The sequence below is a fragment of the Lacerta agilis genome, chromosome 5 (genome assembly GCF_009819535.1).
Source record: "Lacerta agilis isolate rLacAgi1 chromosome 5, rLacAgi1.pri, whole genome shotgun sequence".
Classification (NCBI taxonomy): domain Eukaryota; kingdom Metazoa; phylum Chordata; class Lepidosauria; order Squamata; family Lacertidae; genus Lacerta; species Lacerta agilis.
Window position 1 is genome coordinate 92,427,355 of NC_046316.1, and position 17,225 is coordinate 92,444,579.

At 51.4% G+C, this 17,225-nt stretch overlaps 1 protein-coding gene across 5 annotated transcripts in view; it reads right to left on the reverse strand.

Annotated features, from left to right (window-relative positions):
• The window catches only part of TNK2 (tyrosine kinase non receptor 2), a 99,853-nt gene continuing 82,628 nt past the window's right edge, over positions 1 to 17,225 (reverse strand). For 4 of the 5 annotated variants that reach the window (XM_033150902.1, XM_033150903.1, XM_033150904.1 and 1 more), the window contains 7 exons: positions 15,657 to 15,851; positions 8,479 to 8,570; positions 6,252 to 6,296; positions 2,481 to 3,853; positions 2,107 to 2,202; positions 1,586 to 1,713; positions 1 to 379 (listed from right to left, as the gene is read on the reverse strand). In XM_033150902.1, the coding sequence (XP_033006793.1) occupies positions 373 to 379; positions 1,586 to 1,713; positions 2,107 to 2,202; positions 2,481 to 3,853; positions 6,252 to 6,296; positions 8,479 to 8,570; positions 15,657 to 15,851 (1,936 nt within the window). In that variant the 3' untranslated portion in view covers positions 1 to 372. The remainder of the gene's footprint in view (positions 380 to 1,585; positions 1,714 to 2,106; positions 2,203 to 2,480; positions 3,854 to 6,251; positions 6,297 to 8,478; positions 8,571 to 15,656; positions 15,852 to 17,225) is intronic. The other variant, XM_033150901.1, reaches the window with a different exon arrangement.

Here is a 17,225-nt window from a genome sequence, read left to right on the forward strand (position 1 = left end):
TTTCTCTCCAAAATAGAATAGAATATTTATATATTAATGTAACACTTCTCTTTACAAAATAAATCCGACACGAAGCAATGGGAATAATGGTCGGAAGCAGGGGTGGGGCGCGGGGGACGGCGACAAGCAAACACGAAGCCGCCTGGCGTCGGCGGAGGGTCAGCGGCCCGGTCTCTGGCGCGGGGGGAACGCGTGCGGGTCTGGCCCAGCGGGACCAAGCTACAGTCTCGTGTGCCTCTGCTCTGCCGTCCTCGGTCTCGGGGCAGCCGAGGCTCGGTCCGTACGCCTCCTCAGAAGGGGCTCCTCAGAACAGCACCAACCACGGGAACCCACGTCGGGTCAACCACTCCTGTTTTGGGGTACTCCTGCAGCTCACCGCCTGCAAGGGCAAAGATTCAGTAAGTGGAGGACGACAGCAAGAATTCAGTAGATGTGGAGTGGGCCTCTCAGGAAGCAGAGAGTCCTCCAGCCCTTCCCAAAAATGAAACAGAGAGAGAGAGAGAGAGAGAAATAGCTGTCCATATTGATTCCTCTCCCTCCATGTGATACTGCATCTGAGCCAAGGACTTTTCTCACCATCAGGCAACAGCCTTTTTCACCTGCCTTGGCTTCAGGATGGAGTTTCTGGTACGGGTATTATGTGCCTGCGTCTTTTGCTGAACGGAACGGAAGATTAGGCTGTCTGCCGGTATGCTTTTTACAATGTCTTTATTACGTTTTCGTCATTGGTGTTTTGTAATCATAAGAATTGTAGGGTTGGAAGGGACCCCCAAGCATCATCTAGTCCAACCCCCTAATAGGTTTCTAATGTTGTTGTACACCGCCCTGGTATCTTTTGATAAAAGGTGGTATATAAATTGAAATAACAATAAGTAGTAGTAGCAGTAGTAGTCATGGGGTTGGAGAGAGAGAGTGTGTGTGTGGCTTCAACAGTGCTTAGCTTGTTTTTGGTAGCTTGTTAATGTCGTCAATCCTGTTTTGTGAGTTATGAGTGCTGCAATGCTTTGAGATTCCTTAACCTGACTTTGGTTGTGCTGTTTAGCTCAATTTTTTAGTTGTTTTGTTAACGGCGTTTTATAGAAGGTGGTTTGTTTTACAGGTGGTTTGTCATGGTTTTGCTGGCGATCTGTTAATTATTCCATACGGTTTATGTCAACATTCCCCCCTTTTTTTGCGGGAAATTCCCCTATCAGTACTATAGTCTATAGTGCTGATATGGGGATTTCCCACAAAAAAGGGAAGGTTGACAACTATGGTTTACGTTGTTATGGGGATGTTCTGTTGGTATTTTTTGTTTGTAGGCCGCTTCGTGACTCGTGCGAGTGAAAAGGGACGTAGAAATATAATAAACGAACGGATGGAAATGTAGGGTAGCATTTGGGCTGCTAAGGTCAACATTTATGTCTGCTTCCCGACCCACTTCTGTGCTGGCCCATGGCCCCAGGATGAAAAATTGTCCCCCCTGCCCCACCACCTCTGCTCTAGGTGATCTACTGAGGCCGCCCTGGCTTCTCTGCCCCACGGAGCAGGCAGCCACTGAGAAACCAGGCCACAGCCGTGGCGCAAAGCGGTGTCCTGCTCTTACTTGAGCCGGAAGGCGCTGTAGGGATCCAGCAAGTGAGAGCTGGCCTGCTCCAGGTTCCAGTCAAACATCTCCAGGACCTTGTGGCACTCCAGCCGTGTTTTGAGTCCCAGGCAGAAGAGCTGCTCCACCTGTGGGGAAGGACAGGGCACAAGGCTGAGCTGCGGGAGGCAGGCAGGTAAGACTCTGAGCAACAGGCTCATGAGCACCGGGCTCCCATCCTGGAGCTGTGCCCAGCCCGGCCAGCGGAGGGGGCTCAGTGAGCCCAGTGCAACAAGGAGATATCGACCTGGCAGCATTTGGATGGAAGAGCTCCTTCCAAATATTGCCAAGCAATATTTGGATGGCAAGGAACACAGGAAGCGGCCTTGTACCCAGACTATTCCTGCCTTCGTCTCCACCAACCAGGATTTCAGGCAAGGACCCTCTCTCCCGGCTTGAGGCCTATTGCATGCAGAGAGGGTGCCCTACAGCTGAGCCACGGCCCTCCCCACCCAAAGCACACCTCCCTGGCTGCCGTTTACCTTCAGGTACTGAATGGCCTTCTGCACATTCCAGCTGTGGTTTTGCAGTGCCGCGTGGCACTCCTCCGTGGTGACGCCGTGAACCGTCTCTTGGACCTGCAGCGGAAAGCACAAATTATTTATTTCTCTGCGCACCATTCGGACCCCCTTACGTGGAGGAGTGGAGACGCGAACACGGTTCACCAGATTACAAGTCTACCACTCCTAACCACTACACCACACTGGAGGACCTTGGCACAGAATTTTGGGGGTCTACTTTTAGCACGTGGTCCTCCCAGACAAAGCGACAAGTCACGTTTTCGGATGACAAGGTTGGGTCGAAGCGTGCCCGCTGACACAGGCAGCTCTTACCCCAACCCAAGAGAGCCACTCACCAGCCGTATTTTCTCCGAGGGCCTGGGGCTATCGGAGCTGTCGTAGATAATCTTCTGAAGGCCGCAGGAAGCCTTGAAGGGGACGTTGCTGTTGTTGGAGGAGAAGTTGGCTTTGTAGTCGGGCTGCTGCTGGACCATGGGCCGGACGGTGGCCGTGGTGACCACCCTGGCCGGAGGCGGGGCTTCCTCGGGGTTCTTGGCCTCCTTGAAGAACTTCTCGTACTTGTCCAGGTAGGGCGGGCGCTCGGGGAGGAGGTAGTAGTGGGTGTTGCTGACCTTCCGGCCGTCCTTGACGATGGGCAGGATGCAGGGCCCCTTGGCGCTCTCCTTCCCTTGCGCTTGGATCACCTTAGGGGTGGCGTACTTGGGGTCCAGGGCAAAGCTCTGGGTGGTGGGCATGGGCTGCTTCCCGGGGGACGTGGACAGGAACGCCCCCAGGGACAACGGGGAGCACAGGTTGGTCCTCGGCTGCGGCGACCCCCCTTGCAGAGCCATGGGGCTGGGAGTTCGGGAGCCAGGCTGGGATAACGGTTCTCGTGGCGGGATCTGGGGCGGCCGGTCCTCCTCGCCCGCCGACAGCTCCCCGGACCAGCGCCCGTGCTCGTTCCGGCGGATCGGCCGGGGCAGGATGGGGACGCGAGGGGGGATCTGGGGCTTGTCCTCCCCTGGGCTGGGCGTGGAGGCCACGGAGGAAGAGCCCAAGGGCACGTTGAGGTGCTTCATGCATTCCTGTTGCAGTTCTTGGAAGAGCTCGGTCGTCTGGGCAGGGCTAGGCTGCTTGATCTCCTTGGGCGGCAGGAAGAGGTTGTCTTCCAGCGGGAGAGACGTGGGGTCTTCCTTGGACCCAAAGCCAACCCCGGTCTCCCCCTTCTCCCAGTTTTTGCAGCTGTCCCGGCGTCCCACCAGCCCTTCTGCGCTGTTGATGGAGCACACCTCGAAGTCGTCTTCGTCTTGAGCTACGTCGTCGTACGCGGGGGGCGGAGGGAGGGGCCGGGCGTCCCAGTCCACGATGGGCGTCGGGTGGAGGGGCCGGGGCAGTGCTTGCGTGGGGCTCTGAGGGGGTGTCTTGTCCAACAGGGAGAAGGCTTCCATGGCCAGCTTCGCCAGGGACGGGGCACAGAGCTCCCCAACGGGCGACGGGGTACTGGGGACGGGTTCGTCCCCGAAGTCGATCAGCGTTACCTCGCTGCCGGGCAGAGCGCCTCCCTTGGTCCGGGGCAGTAGGAGCCTCTCACCCACTTTGGTGCCGGAGATGCGGGCCGATGGCTTGGCCGGGCGCAGACCTCGCCCCGTGCCGGGCTTCTTCAGGCAGAGATGCTTGAGGCCTAAGGAGAGGGGGTTGTCCTCTTCGCTCACAGGGTCGTACGAGGGCTCTGGAAGGGAAAAGGGGACTGGGTGAGATCCTGGGGCCAGACGGCACTCCGATACTCATGGGCTATCTGAGCTAGGAAGAGGAGTCCCTGTCCTACTGACATCATTCCGTCTGACCCCAAGAAGGCCACTCGGAACCCACAAGGTTGGGTTATGGGGAACCCTGGTCATCTCAATAACCCTGGATGCCCTCTAGATTTTTTGGGGGTACCATGCCCCTCACCCAAAACATCTGGAGGGCACCAGGTTGGCAAAGGTTGCTTGATACCTCAATAAGACCCTCTCAACACTTTGATGACTGCCCCAATGCTGCCCCTGCTCATCAACCCCCAACCCTTCCTCTACCCTTTTGTTTCACCATCGTCTGAAAAGATGATACAGAGCTTTGATATCCCCAAAGGATTTAGGGGTAGGTGATCATTTGAGGTCATGATTTTTAGCTTTTGTTCTTTCCAGAGCACGTGCGCAAACTTGAGGAACTGTTGTAGCCACCACACATTCCCACAACCAAGCACACATGGCAACCTAAGAACCACAACAGAACACTTCTTTCAAGCCGAATTTCAGCCAGGGAAGTGGACCCTGCGGGCATCAGGGGGCGGTTTCCATGGGCCCACCTGGGCCTACAAGTGCCATGTTGCCAGCAGCTGGTTTTAAGGGGGCGTTGGTGGGCAGTGGTGGGGGATTCCCCTTTGGTCCATAAAGAAACCGTGATGGAATCAGAGAGTTGGATGGGATTGACCATAACTTGTTACTGCAGTTTGGGTTGGATCATCCCCTGACCCCACGCAGATCAGCCATTGAAGTACAAACCACAATATTCCACAAGCAGAGAGAAACAGGGCCCCTCCAGAGGTCATTTTTATCGTGCCTTTGTGGCGATTTGTGCTCAGGATGCAGTGGTATGCAACCCAGCTTGTCAATACTGCTTTGGGGCAGAATTACTGCTTTGTTCCTAAATGGTGCATGTCCCACAGTTTCTTGCTGAGATCCTGTAACCTTTTAAACAGCTAGCGCTATGGATGGCAATAATGTGGTAACGTTGGGGAAGCGTCACAGAACAGCCAATATAGTGGAATTATGTGTGTGGACAGCCCCGTAGAAATCCATCACTGATGCACTATTGTTGCACCAGAAACATGTTGCAGATGAGACACCCCTCCAACAAACTAACACCGGTCTGGAGGAGCCCGGAGGAAAGCAGAGAGAGCAGCCCTGCTATAAAGAAAGATCTGTCCGGAGCAAACAGCTGAAAATAACAATCCTGTGCCCCCCCCCCCCAAGCCACAAAGACCGAACTACCAGTACTCGCTGTTCTGCTTTGCTGTCTCCACCATCCATGCATTGAACACACACATGCTTCTTAGAGCCATGGAATCGTAAGGTTGGAAAGGGACCCAAGGGTCATCTAGTCCAACCCCCTGAAATTCAACCCCCTTGCTTCCCCCTTGATCGGGAGAGAGATAAGGCCTCCATTGTTGAATGCAGAGGGAGGCTGTTTGTTTCCCCAGTGACATGTGACTGGCTGATTAGATTATCTGTCTGGAAACTGTAGAAATGGCTGTAGGACTAGAAGCTGCAGAACTGTGAGTTGGACCCCATAAAAAGGGGCTTTTCCTCTTTGCAAAAAAAGCTGCACCACTTTCAGCTGACCCTCAAAAAAGCAGGGCTTTTCCTCTTTGCAAAAAAAGCTGCACCACTTTCAGCTGACCCTCAAAAAAGCAGGGCTTTTCCTCTTTGCAAAAAAAGCTGCACCACTTTCAGCTGATCCTCAAAAAGCAGGGCTTTCCCCCTTTCCTCCTCTAAAAACTAGATGCGTCTTGTGTTCAGGTGCGTCTTATGGAGCAAAAAATATGGTATATCTCTCAGTCTCCGCTTCTCCAGGCTCAACATGCCCCAGCTCCTTCAACCATTCCTCATAAGGCCTGGTTTCCAGACCCTTGGTCATCTTGGTCGCCGTCCTCTGCACAGCTTCCAGCTTGTCGATATCCAATATAAATTGTGGTGCCCAGAACTGGCCACAGTCTTCCCGGAGCGGCCTGACCAAGGCAGAATAGAGCAGGACTATTGCTTCCCCTGGCACTAGACTTCTGCGGTCACAGCCTAGAATCACGTCAGCTTCCTTTGCTGCTGCGCCACACTGCCGACTCATCCCTAGCTAGAAGTATTTCTGTGTCCTCGCTTGCGCACCTCTCTGAGTCCCCCCCCCCACATGCCCCCGGTAGTTCTGTGTGTGCAGCCAGGCAGGGATGGTTGAATGCAGGGCAGGGAGCTCTCGCAGCTCACACCGGGACGCACACACACACATGCACACCCTGGTACCTGTGAAGAGAGGAGCTAAGAGAGCGCGCAGAGAGCAGGCGCAGGGGGCAGGGCAGCCTGAGAAGCGCCCCCACTTACTCTTTAGGAGGATCGAGGGCTGAGGTGGCCGAGGCGGAGGCTCCCCTGCAGGAGAAAGAGAGAGAGAGAGAAACAGAGAGACCCCATAGAAGAGAAAGAGAGAGAAGCAGAGCATCAGTGAGCATCATGCGTGGGGCAGAGGGGGGGCAAGAAGCAGCTAGAGAAGAGGCAAGGGGCCGTGCAGACAAGCCGTTCCGAACCTGGCGTCTCTCAAACGTGGGTCTCCAGCTGTCGTCGGACTACAACTCCCATCATCCCTGACCACTGGTCCTGCTAGCTAGGGATGATGGGAGTTGTAGTCCGACAACAGCTGGAAGACCCACGTTTGAGAAACACTGCCTAAATGTTGTGGGACTCCCAACTCCTATCAGCGCCAGGCAGCATGGCCATTGGTCAGGGATGATGGGAGTTGTAGTCCGACAACCTCCGGAGAGCCGCAAGTTCTCCTCTTCTGGTTTAAAGCCACCAGGTGCAGGGAGAGAGGAGGCGGTCGCTGCAGGTGCCGCACAGGATTCGGCCTGAAGTCTGAGGAAACGTAAAAAAATAAAATAAATCCAGGTATGCACCATTGCAAAGGAATGAATGGGAAGGGGCAGGATGTGAAAGTTTGGTTATATTGCGGAAATGCCCAAATCTGTCCCATGAAGGCAGAGAAGTCACTGCAATTGACACCCGTTTTGGGGTAGGAAAATAGAGTACCGTATTTTTCGCTCCACAAGACGCACTTTTTTCCTCCTAAAAAGTAAGGGGAAATATCTGTGCGTCTTATGGAGTGAATGGTGGTCCCTGGAGCTGAATTGCCCAGGGGCCAAAAGAGGATCATGCTTTTTATTTTACAAAGAGAAAAGGGGGTGTTGAAAGGACCCCGCTGAGCAGCTGATCAGCAAGAGATCGGGAGAGAGATAAGAGTCCCGGCTCCCTTTCGGCCCCGCCCTCCATTGTTGAATGTGCTGCAGAGGGAGGTTGTTTGTTTCCCCAGCAACATGTGACTGGCTGATTAGATTATCTGTCTGGAAACTGTAGAAAAGGCTCCCTTTCCTTTAGAAGCTGCAGAAATGTGAGTTGAACCCCATAAAAACGGGGCTTTTCTCTTTGCAAAAAAAGCTGCACCTCTTTCAGCTGATCCTCAAAAAAGCGCCCTATGGTCCGGTGCGCCCTATGGAGCGAAAAATACGGTATCTGGTTAAAGAATCACAGATTTGTAGAGTTGGAAAGGACTTCAAGGGACGTCTAAGTCCAACTCCCTGCAGTGCAGGAATCACAGAACTGATTTTTCAAAATCAACCAAATTCCCCATGCCTTCCCATTGAACAGAGGAGCTGCCTTGCATTTTGGCACTATAGCCGACAGACAGCCAGTGGTTCTAAACGTAGGGGTTAAGACTATCCGCTTACATTCTTGCATCTGTTTATTACATTTAGTTATTGCTTATTTCCTCCTTCCCTCTAAGGAGCTCAAGGTGGCACAGTCTTCTTCCCCAGTCCCCATTTTATGCTCACAACAACCCTGTGAGGCAGGTCAGGCTGAGAGAAGGCAGTGACCGGCACCCAAGGTCAGACCCGGTGAGCTTCATGTGGCCGAGTGGGGATTTGAACCCTGGTCTCCCGCGTCTCAGTCCAACACCCTAACCGCTATGACACACTTGGTGATGCAGATCTGCCTCCGCCAACCTGGGGCCTGACCACACGCATCAGCCAGCGCCATGGCTAGCTGGAGGACTGATGGCACTCGTAGTAAAAAATATCTGAGACTTCCACAACAACGCCCTTCTGAAATTGGCATCTATGAAGCAGAGGAGGCAGGAAGAAACAAAAAAGCTTGGGGAAAATGAGGAGAAACGTTGGAAGCCCAAGAAGCCATTGCAAAGCCAGTGAAAGCCCAGAGGACACCACGGCCGTTTGATCTCCTGGTAACACAAGACCTTCCTAAAACTTCTAGGATCACCACGTGTCAAGCGAGAAATTATTCAAGCAAGCCAGGCTTCCTTGAGGTGCAGCTGCAGCATCGCACACGGACACTACAACACCCAGCATGCAGTGCAGGGAGTGACGAAGCAGAAAAGCATGCTGGGTCTTGTAGTTCTTCTGAGTTACGGTGCATTCATCCAAATCCGTATCTGCAGCTATGGCAGGCTCAGGCTGAGCTGGGCAGGATCTAGCACTGGCAAGAGTGGGGGGTGGGGGGATAGGTGAAGGATTGGGTTTGGGGGGCACAGGGACCTCCTTACTTTTCGCTCTTCCGGGGAGCTGCGTGGGCCTGGCTGCATTCAAGTCCACCCCTAGGACATCGGGAGGGTCCATAGGGTTGCCCAGGTAAAGCCTGCAGAGAATGACAGAAAGGAGAAAATCATATGTATAAACCAGTGGTTCCCAAACTTTTTAGAGCAACTGACCCATTGGTTCCATAAACAAATCCCCAGGGCCTCCTACCCTATAAAAACCATTATTCAGAATAGCAGTTTACAGTAACAACTAGCTGCACATTCATTCAAAACCCAACTAAAGCCATTTAGTTTCGTTAAATCAACAAAACTGATGAACTTGAGCCAGGGATACCAGTTTCTTACAGTCTGGTAGCCATTTACACCTCCTAGGTAATCCCACCACCCCACCCCAGGGGGCAGTACTGCCCACTTTGGGAACCGGAGCGCTGATAAAAGAACGCAGTCTCACTGGCACAACCTCCCGTTCTGAACCCTTAAGGCACTATCAGCTGCATGGAATGGTCTCTGCCCCCCAGAGCCACCAGGGCTGGCGTCAGGTGTAGGTCAGCAGCCAAAACAATGAATCAGCTAAATCTTTATTCCAGGACACAAACCACAGCTCAGGCCCAGTGGTCTCAGCAACTCTTTCTAGGAGATCCTGATGAGGCAACTGCGAGGATAGAAGGTGCCCACCTTCCCAGTGCCCATTAAAATCCTAGAATCCTAGACTTCCGGCGGCTGGCGCCATTATGGACGGTCCTGGGTTGCTTCGGCTGCGAAGCACCCAGTTCATTCCGGGGGTTAGGAGCCCTGCAGCCGCATAGCGGGGCTTCGGTGGGGGCACGGGAAGAGCGTCCCGTGCCCTGGGCTCCCCGGCTGTGCCCGTTGCGCTCCGAACCCTTCCCCCGCTCCCCCTGTAAAGGGGGAGTGGGGGTGAAGGGACCACGGAGCCGGGCTTTAGGGGAAATGCCCCAACCGGGATGTTTACATGCGGCGGCAAAGTCCGTGATGAGCGTCTCTGTTCTACCTGTCACTAAGGAGTTGCTAAGAAACCAGAAGCTGTGAGTAATTAACTGACTCTTTGTATTCCGGGAAAGCTCTGGGATTAAGAAGAAGAAAGGCAGCCCGCCTCTCTCCCTTCGGGTGGTGAAAGAAATTAACTCTTTAAGTGACTGCTGTTACAACAATCAATAGAAAGTATTTGGAATTTGAGAACTGAGTCTGTTGAGATCTCCTTTTGGGGGTTAACTGAGGAAAAAATATCTCCATTTGAAGTTTTGGTCTTTATACTCCGGGATCGGAAGAAATGGCGGCGATTTGGACTTGCGTAGGAAAAAATTGAGACAAAGGAAGGAAAAGACAGGAAACGTAACTTGATACCCACCTCCCCCCCGAAGATGTTGGGCTTCGCGCTTACGTTGGCATTGAAGGATTGGGAGGAGGAGGAAAAACTCACTGTCTTTCAACTGGAACTGCTTGATCGAAAACTAAGAGCCTTGAGTGCGATTATAAATGGAAAGAATATGTTTTCCACAGAGGAGGCTTTTCGAAAGTTTTATTCAATGGAAACAGACTTCTGCAAAGAGTTGGAAGATGTGTTGGAACGATGGTTGGAGATGGCTGAGCAAATCCGAATGGAACAGGGACCGATTTCAGGGGGTGGCAGTAACCCTGGAACGGAAAGATTTTTAATATCCAGACTCCGAGGTGGCAGCTCGGGGTCGAGGGACATAGAATTAAGATTTCTACAAGAAGAAGAAGCATGGCACAAAGGCACGGAGAAACTCAGAATGGAGAGGACGAACATCTTGGAGCTCGATGCAGGGTTTGTGGTGGTTGCAACCTGGATCTGTGGATATTTAGAAGAATATAATTGGAGATTTGGTTCTGGTGAAGGACAGGAGAAGATAATGGACAGAAGGGGAGTGGGTTGAATTAATTAATGTATAATATAGATGGTCTGCCATGGTATCCGAAATCGGAGTGTGAAGTTTGTTAATTACAAGTCTATGTTAAATAAGTAAGGAGATATTGAGCTTAAGTTAAAAGCAGCATGATAAATGATAGAAGAAATAAGTTTAGCTGTAAGAATATTTGGTTAAGTTTTAGGTTATAATGCAAAGAATAAGACAAAGGTGTTTTTTCTTTTTTAAGTAAAGTTAAATTTTTATAGAGAAAAGTTGTTAAGGAAATAGTGTATTGTTTTAAAACCGAAGGTGTACAGGCGGGGGAAGTCAAACGTCAAGATTTGGAACTAGGAATTTTTTTTTTTTAATAAGGTATACAGATAAGAAGAAGAATCCTGACATTATGTGTATTTGTATTTGTTTTGATATTTGTAGGTGTGGGTTGGGTTTGTGTTATTTTGTGAAAATGTCAATAAATTCTGATAAAAAAAATAAATCCTAGAATCCTAGAGTTGGAAGAGATCCCAAGGGCCATCCAGTCCAACCCCCTGCCAAGCAGGAAACACCATCCAAGCATTCCTGACAGATGGCTGTCAAGCCTCCGCTTAAAGACCTCCAAAGAAGGAGACTCCACCACACTCCTTGGCAGCAAATTCCACTGTCCAACAGCTCTTACTGTCAGGAAGTTCTTCCTAATGTTTAGGTGGAATCTTCTTTCTTGTAGTTTGAATCCATTTCTCCGTGTCCGCTTCTCTGGAGCAGCAGAAAACAACCTTTCACCCTCCTCTATATGACATCCTTTGATATATTTGAACATGGCTATCATATCACCCCTTAACCTTCTCTTCTCCAGGCTAAACATACCCAGCTCCCTAAGCCGTTCCTCATAAGGCATCGTTTCCAGGCCTTGGACCATTTTGGTTGCCCTCCTCTGGACACCTTCCAGCTTGTCAGTATCCTTCTTGAACTGCGGTGCCCAGAACTGGACACAGTATTCCAGGTGAGGTCTGACCAGAGCAGAATACAGTGGTACTATTACTTCCCTTGATCTAGATGCTATACTCCTATTGATGCAGCCCAGAATTGGCTTTTTGAGCTGCTGCATCACACTGTTGGCTCATGTCAAGTTTATGGTCTACCAAGACTCCTAGATCCTTTTCACATGTACTGCTCTCAAGCCAGGTGTCACCCATCCTGTATTAGGACGACTCCTCTCCAGAAACACCCACTGCTGTGCCCATTTCATTTCTCCAGGGGTTCTAGGAGACTAGCAGGGAGGGGAGCCTCTCGCAGCAGGAGGGGGGAGACACTCTGCATTCTTCAGCAGCCTGTCTCCACGCCGTCTCCCTCTTCTCCTGCCTCTGAGTCTGGACTGCCCTCTGCCACCATCTCTTCCTGTTGACTCTCCTGCTCCTGACACCTCCCAGTCTGCTCCTTCTTTACCCTCTGACGTCGTCATCCTGCCACCAATCCCTGAGCCTTGTTCCCTTGGGGGTTACCCAGGGGGTTCCCTGGCTGATGCCTCCCTCCGCTCCCCGCCCCCCTACATCAAGCCAGCCTAGGACAGAAGGCTTACAGATCTCCCTGTGATGTCCATAGCAGCAGCCTTCCTAGAGGGAAATTCAAACAATTGGCCGAAAAGCAAAGTTTTCTGCCAGGCCAATAAAAAAACAGCTATCTGGGGGGGGTGTTGTTTGAATCTGCTGCACTTAAATCCAAGTTTGTTCCTGACCACTTAAAAAAAACCCTGCTCCACGGGTCGTCCTGTTAAGCCCAGCCCAAGATTTGGGTGTTGCCGGGCACCCCAGTTTCGATCCAACCAGCGCCGTGTGGAGCAGGGAAGGCCGGGCAAGGTGTGGCTGGCACAGCAGAGGGCAAGGGCATTGTTGGTACACCTTGCCGGCTGCAATGGGAACATCTTGGGCTTGGCACAGCCTGGATGCGCTGCTGCATCTGCCGCCCACACAAGAGCTGACGAAACACAGAAGCTAAGCTCAGAGACGGCTCCTCGGAAAGAGAGGGTGCGACCCGTAAATATGGGGCATGGCAGGGTTGTGCAGGTGTGCTTCCTGATCTGAACGACCCTCCTTTGCCTCTGAGCTGCAGGAAGGACCTGGAGGCTCATGCATGGGAAAGTTGCCAGCCCAAGGTGTGAGGCTTGGCAGCGGGCACAACACAAGCCTGCCTCCCTTGGGTAAGGGCAGATGGTTGGTTAAGAGAGGGGGGGTGCCAAGCCAAACTCACAACATTCATGGCTTAGAGTCATAGAATTGTAGAGCGGGAAGGGAACCCAAGGGTCATCTTAACTTAAGAATCCATGACAGGTGGCCATCTAACCTCTGAGCCAGTGTGGTGTAGTGGTTAAGAGCAGCGGACTCATAATCTGGTGAACTGGGTTCGCGTCTCCGCTCCTCCACATGCAGCTGCTGGGTGACCTTGGGCTAGTCACACTTCTCTGAAGTCTCTCAGCCCCACTTACTTCACAGAGCGTTTGTTGTGGGGGCAGAAGGGAAAGGAGGATGTTAGCCGCTTTGAGACTCCTTCGGGTAGTGATAAAGCGGGATATCAAATCCAAACTCCTCCTCCTCCTCCTCCTCCTCCTCCTCCTCCTCTTCTTCTTCTTCTTCTTCTTCCTCTTCTCTGCTTGAAAACCTCCAAGGAAGGAGAGTCTACCAGCTTCTGAGGGAGTCCGTTCCCCGGTCAAACAGCTCTTACTGTCAGAAAGTTCTTCCTGATGTTTAGTCAAAACCTCCTTTCTTGTAGCTTGTAGCCACTGGTTCGGGTCCTACCCTCCAGAGCAGGAGAAGACAAACTTGTTCCACCTTCCATGTGATATATGAAGATGACTGTTGTATCACATCTCGGCCTTCTCCAGGCTAAACATACCCAACTCCCTCATAAGGCTTGTTTTCCAGACCCTTGATCATCTCGGTCACCCTCCTCTGCACATGTTCCAGCTTGTCAACATCCTTCTTAAATTGTGGTGGCCAGAACTGGACACAGGACTCCAGACGTGGCCTGACCAAGGCAGAATTTGTTGTTGTTCAGTCGTTCAGTCGTGTCCGACTCTTCGTGACCCCATGGACCAGAGCACACCAGGCACGCCTATCCTTCACTGCCTCCCGCAGTTTGGCCAAACTCATGTTAGTAGCTTCGAGAATACTGTCCAACCATCTCATCCTCTGTCGTCCCCTTCTCCTTGTGCCCTCCATCTTTCCCAACATCAGGGTCTTTTCCAGGGAGTCTTCTCTTCTCATGAGGTGGCCAAAGTACTGGAGCCTCAGCTTCAGGATCTGTCCTTCTAGTGAGCACTCAGGGCCGATTTCTTTGAGAATGGATAGGTTTGATCTTCTTGCAGTCCCTGGGACTCTCAAGAGTCTCCTCCAGCACCATAATTCAAAAGCATCAATTCTTCGGCGATCAGCCTTCTTGATGGTCCAGCTCTCACTTCCGTACATTACTACTGGGATGTAGAATACAGTGGAATACAGTGGAGCTATTGCTTCCATTGATCTGGACACTAGACTTCTGTTGATGCAGCCTAGAATAACACCAGCTTTTCCTTGCTGCTGCGTCACACGGTTGAAAGGCACAAGCCGCATAGCAAAAACCCACAGGCCCCCCAACTTCTGCAAAGCACATGGCAATGGTGCTCGTGAGGGGCTCAGGGTTGGAACAAGCATGACTTTTCAGAGGTCAAACCGGAATCTGAACATTCTGAAACGATGAAAAGTTCTGGATTTCCTGGCGATAAAATTGCCAAAATCTATTTTTTTTGTGGGGGGGGGGGTGCGGTTGTTGTTGTTTCAGGGGGAGAGAATATCATTCAGGCCGCAGAATCTTTAGTATGCACAAACAATTCTTTTAAAAAATACATGTATATGGAATGACATTTAGGATTCGGCTCTTACGGGCTTGCCGTTCTGAAGATTTAAAATGCAAGGCGTCGTTACAGTATGGGCAAAATTTGGAGCACATCTGCATTGGATCCAGAGAGGGGGCGTGCAGGCCAAATATGAGCAGGACAAGGTACAACCTGGTCACATTTGATGCAGTTGCAGATGTCCCACATGGTCTGTGCCACTCATCCACAACCTGTGCATGGCTGCCACGGGAGCAGTGCTTGGGCTGTGGCCACGGCATGCCACGTGGCTCGCAGGAACCAAGTCCCCTGAAGGAGTACACCTGAGCCGAAAGCTCCATTGCCGGCGGTGGCAAGCGGTGTCCCTGGCAGGGTGGAAGGCTGGGAGCCTGGCAGCAGGTGGCGCCAGAGAGCCAACAACAAGGACAGCCAAGCCAGTCTAGTTTTGCTCCCATCTTTCTCCCCACAGAAACCGAGGAGGACTGAATCCTAGAATCCTAGAGTTGGAAGAGACCAGTCCAACCCCCTGCCATCAAAGCATTCCTGACAGATGGCTGTCAAGCCTCCGCCTAAAGACCTCCAAAGAAGGAGACTCCACCACACTCCTTGGCAGCAAATTCCACTGTCCAACAGCTCTCACTGTCAGGAAGTTCTTCCTAATGTTTAGGTGGAATCTTCTTTCTTGTAGTTTGAATCCATTGCCCCATGTCCGCTTCTCTGGAGCAGCAGAAAACAACCTTTCTCCCTCCTCTATATGACATCCTTTTATATATTTGAACATGGCTATCATATCACCCCTTAACCTTCTCTTCTCCAGGCTAAACATACCCAGCTCCCTAAGCCGTTCCTCATAAGGCATCGTTTCCAGGCCTTGGACCATTTTGGTTGCCCTCCTCTGGACACGTTCCAGCTTGTCAGTATCCTTCTTGAACTGTGGTGCCCAGAACTGGACACAGTATTCCAGGTGAGGTCTGACCAGAGCGGAATACAGTGGTACTATTACTTCCCTTGATCTAGATGCTATACTCCTATTGATGCAGCCCAGAATTGCATTGGCTTTTTTAGCTGCTGCATCACACTGTTGACTCATGTCAAGTTTGTGGTCTACCAAGACTCCTAGATCCTTTTCACATGTACTGCTCTCAAGCCAGGTGTCACCCATCCTGTATTAGTGCCTTTCATTTTTTTTTGCCCAAGTGTAGTACTTTACATTTCTCCCTGTTAAAATTTATCTGGACACCCTCTGGACTGGATGCAGGACAGAAGCCACAAAGGTGCAAGGGTGAGGGCATTAGTTCAAGGGGGCAGGCAACCTTGGGACCAGCCACGTCCCCCATAGCCACGAGGCCACGGCCGGTCCTTCCGGGAATCCCACACACAGCAGTGGGGAGGGGGGGAACTGGGGAGAAAGAGGAAAGAGGAAATGTTCTTACTCGTCAATTTTATCGGGGAAGCCCCAGCACTGCTGTGGGTTGGTGTCTCCATGGCCCGTGTGGATGAAGCTGTTTTTGAGGGGCTGGCTGATGTCGTGGGCGGACAGCCCTGCCACCGAGGTCACCGTGTTGCGCGGGAACTGGCCCACCTTCAGGGTCCGTTTGTTCTGACCCCTCCACCAGTAATTCTCAGCCCTGGGGGACAAAATTGGGACAGGTTAGGAGGTCCGGAGGAAAAGCAGGTCGGGTTTTTCTTCCCACAGGCAGAGCATCCGCCAGCACCTGTGCATTATAGGATGGAGATTCCGACTAAACATCAGGAAGAACTTTCTGATGGGAAGAGCTGTTCAGTATTCCCGAAGGAGCGTCTCCACCCCCATCGTTCTGCCCGGACACTGAGGTCCAGTGCTGAAGGCCTTCTGGCGGTTCCCTCACTGCGAGAAGCCAAGTTACAGGGAACCAGGCAGAGGGCCTTCTCGGTGGTGGCACCCGCCCTGTGGAACGCCCTCCCACCGGATGTCAAAGAGAAAAACAACTACCAGACTTTTAGAAGACACCTGAAGGCAGCCCTGTTTAGGGAAGCTTTTAATGTTTAATATATTATTGTATTTTAATATTCTGTTGGATGCCGCCCAGAGTGGATGGGACCAGCCAGATGGATGGGATATAAATTATTATTATTATTATTATTATTATTATTATTATTATTATTAAACAGTGGAATGGACTTCCCTTGGAAGGGGGTGGACTCTAATTCCTTGGAGGTTTTTAAGCAGCAGTTGGGTGGGCAAGCTCTGCATAAATTTCTGCATTGCAGGTGGTTGGACTAGGTAATTATTATTATTATTATTATTATTATTATTATTATTATTATTATTATTTTATTTATACCCCAGCCACTCTGGGTGGCTTACAGCACATAAAAATTGTGAAACATTAGACATTAAAATTTCCCCCCGTTACAGGGTTGCCTTCTGATGTCTTCTAAAAGTCGGACAGTTGTTTATTTCCTTGACATCTGATGGGAGGGCGTTCCACAGGGCAGGCGCCACCACCGAGATGACCCTTGGGGCCCCTTCCAACTCTATGATCCTATGACCCAATCCCAGCCGCTGCAGATGTGTCGAACACCCACCGGGAAATATCTGAAGAAGCGACCAAGACACTGAGCCAAGAATCCTGCTTTTGGACGGACCCATCACCCACAACAGATGGATGCTAGCCATCCAGACTACAACCTCCTGTAGCACACCGAGTGAACGCAAGAACGTAAGAGGAGTCTTCTGGATCAGGCCAATGTCCCATCTAGTGGGTATTCCGCAAGCAGGACCTGAGCAGAAGAGCGTAAGATATTCAGAAGCTTTGCTGCCTCCAATTTTGGCAGCAGAGCATAGCCGTTATGGCCAGTAGCCATCGAGAGCCCTCTCCTCCTCCATGAATTGGTCCAATTTGATGACACAACCTTGATGGCAGAAAGTGAGGAGGAATTAAAGAACCTTTTAATGAGGGTGAAAGAGGAGAGCGCAAAATATGGCCTGAAGCTCAACATCAAAAAAACTAAGATCATGG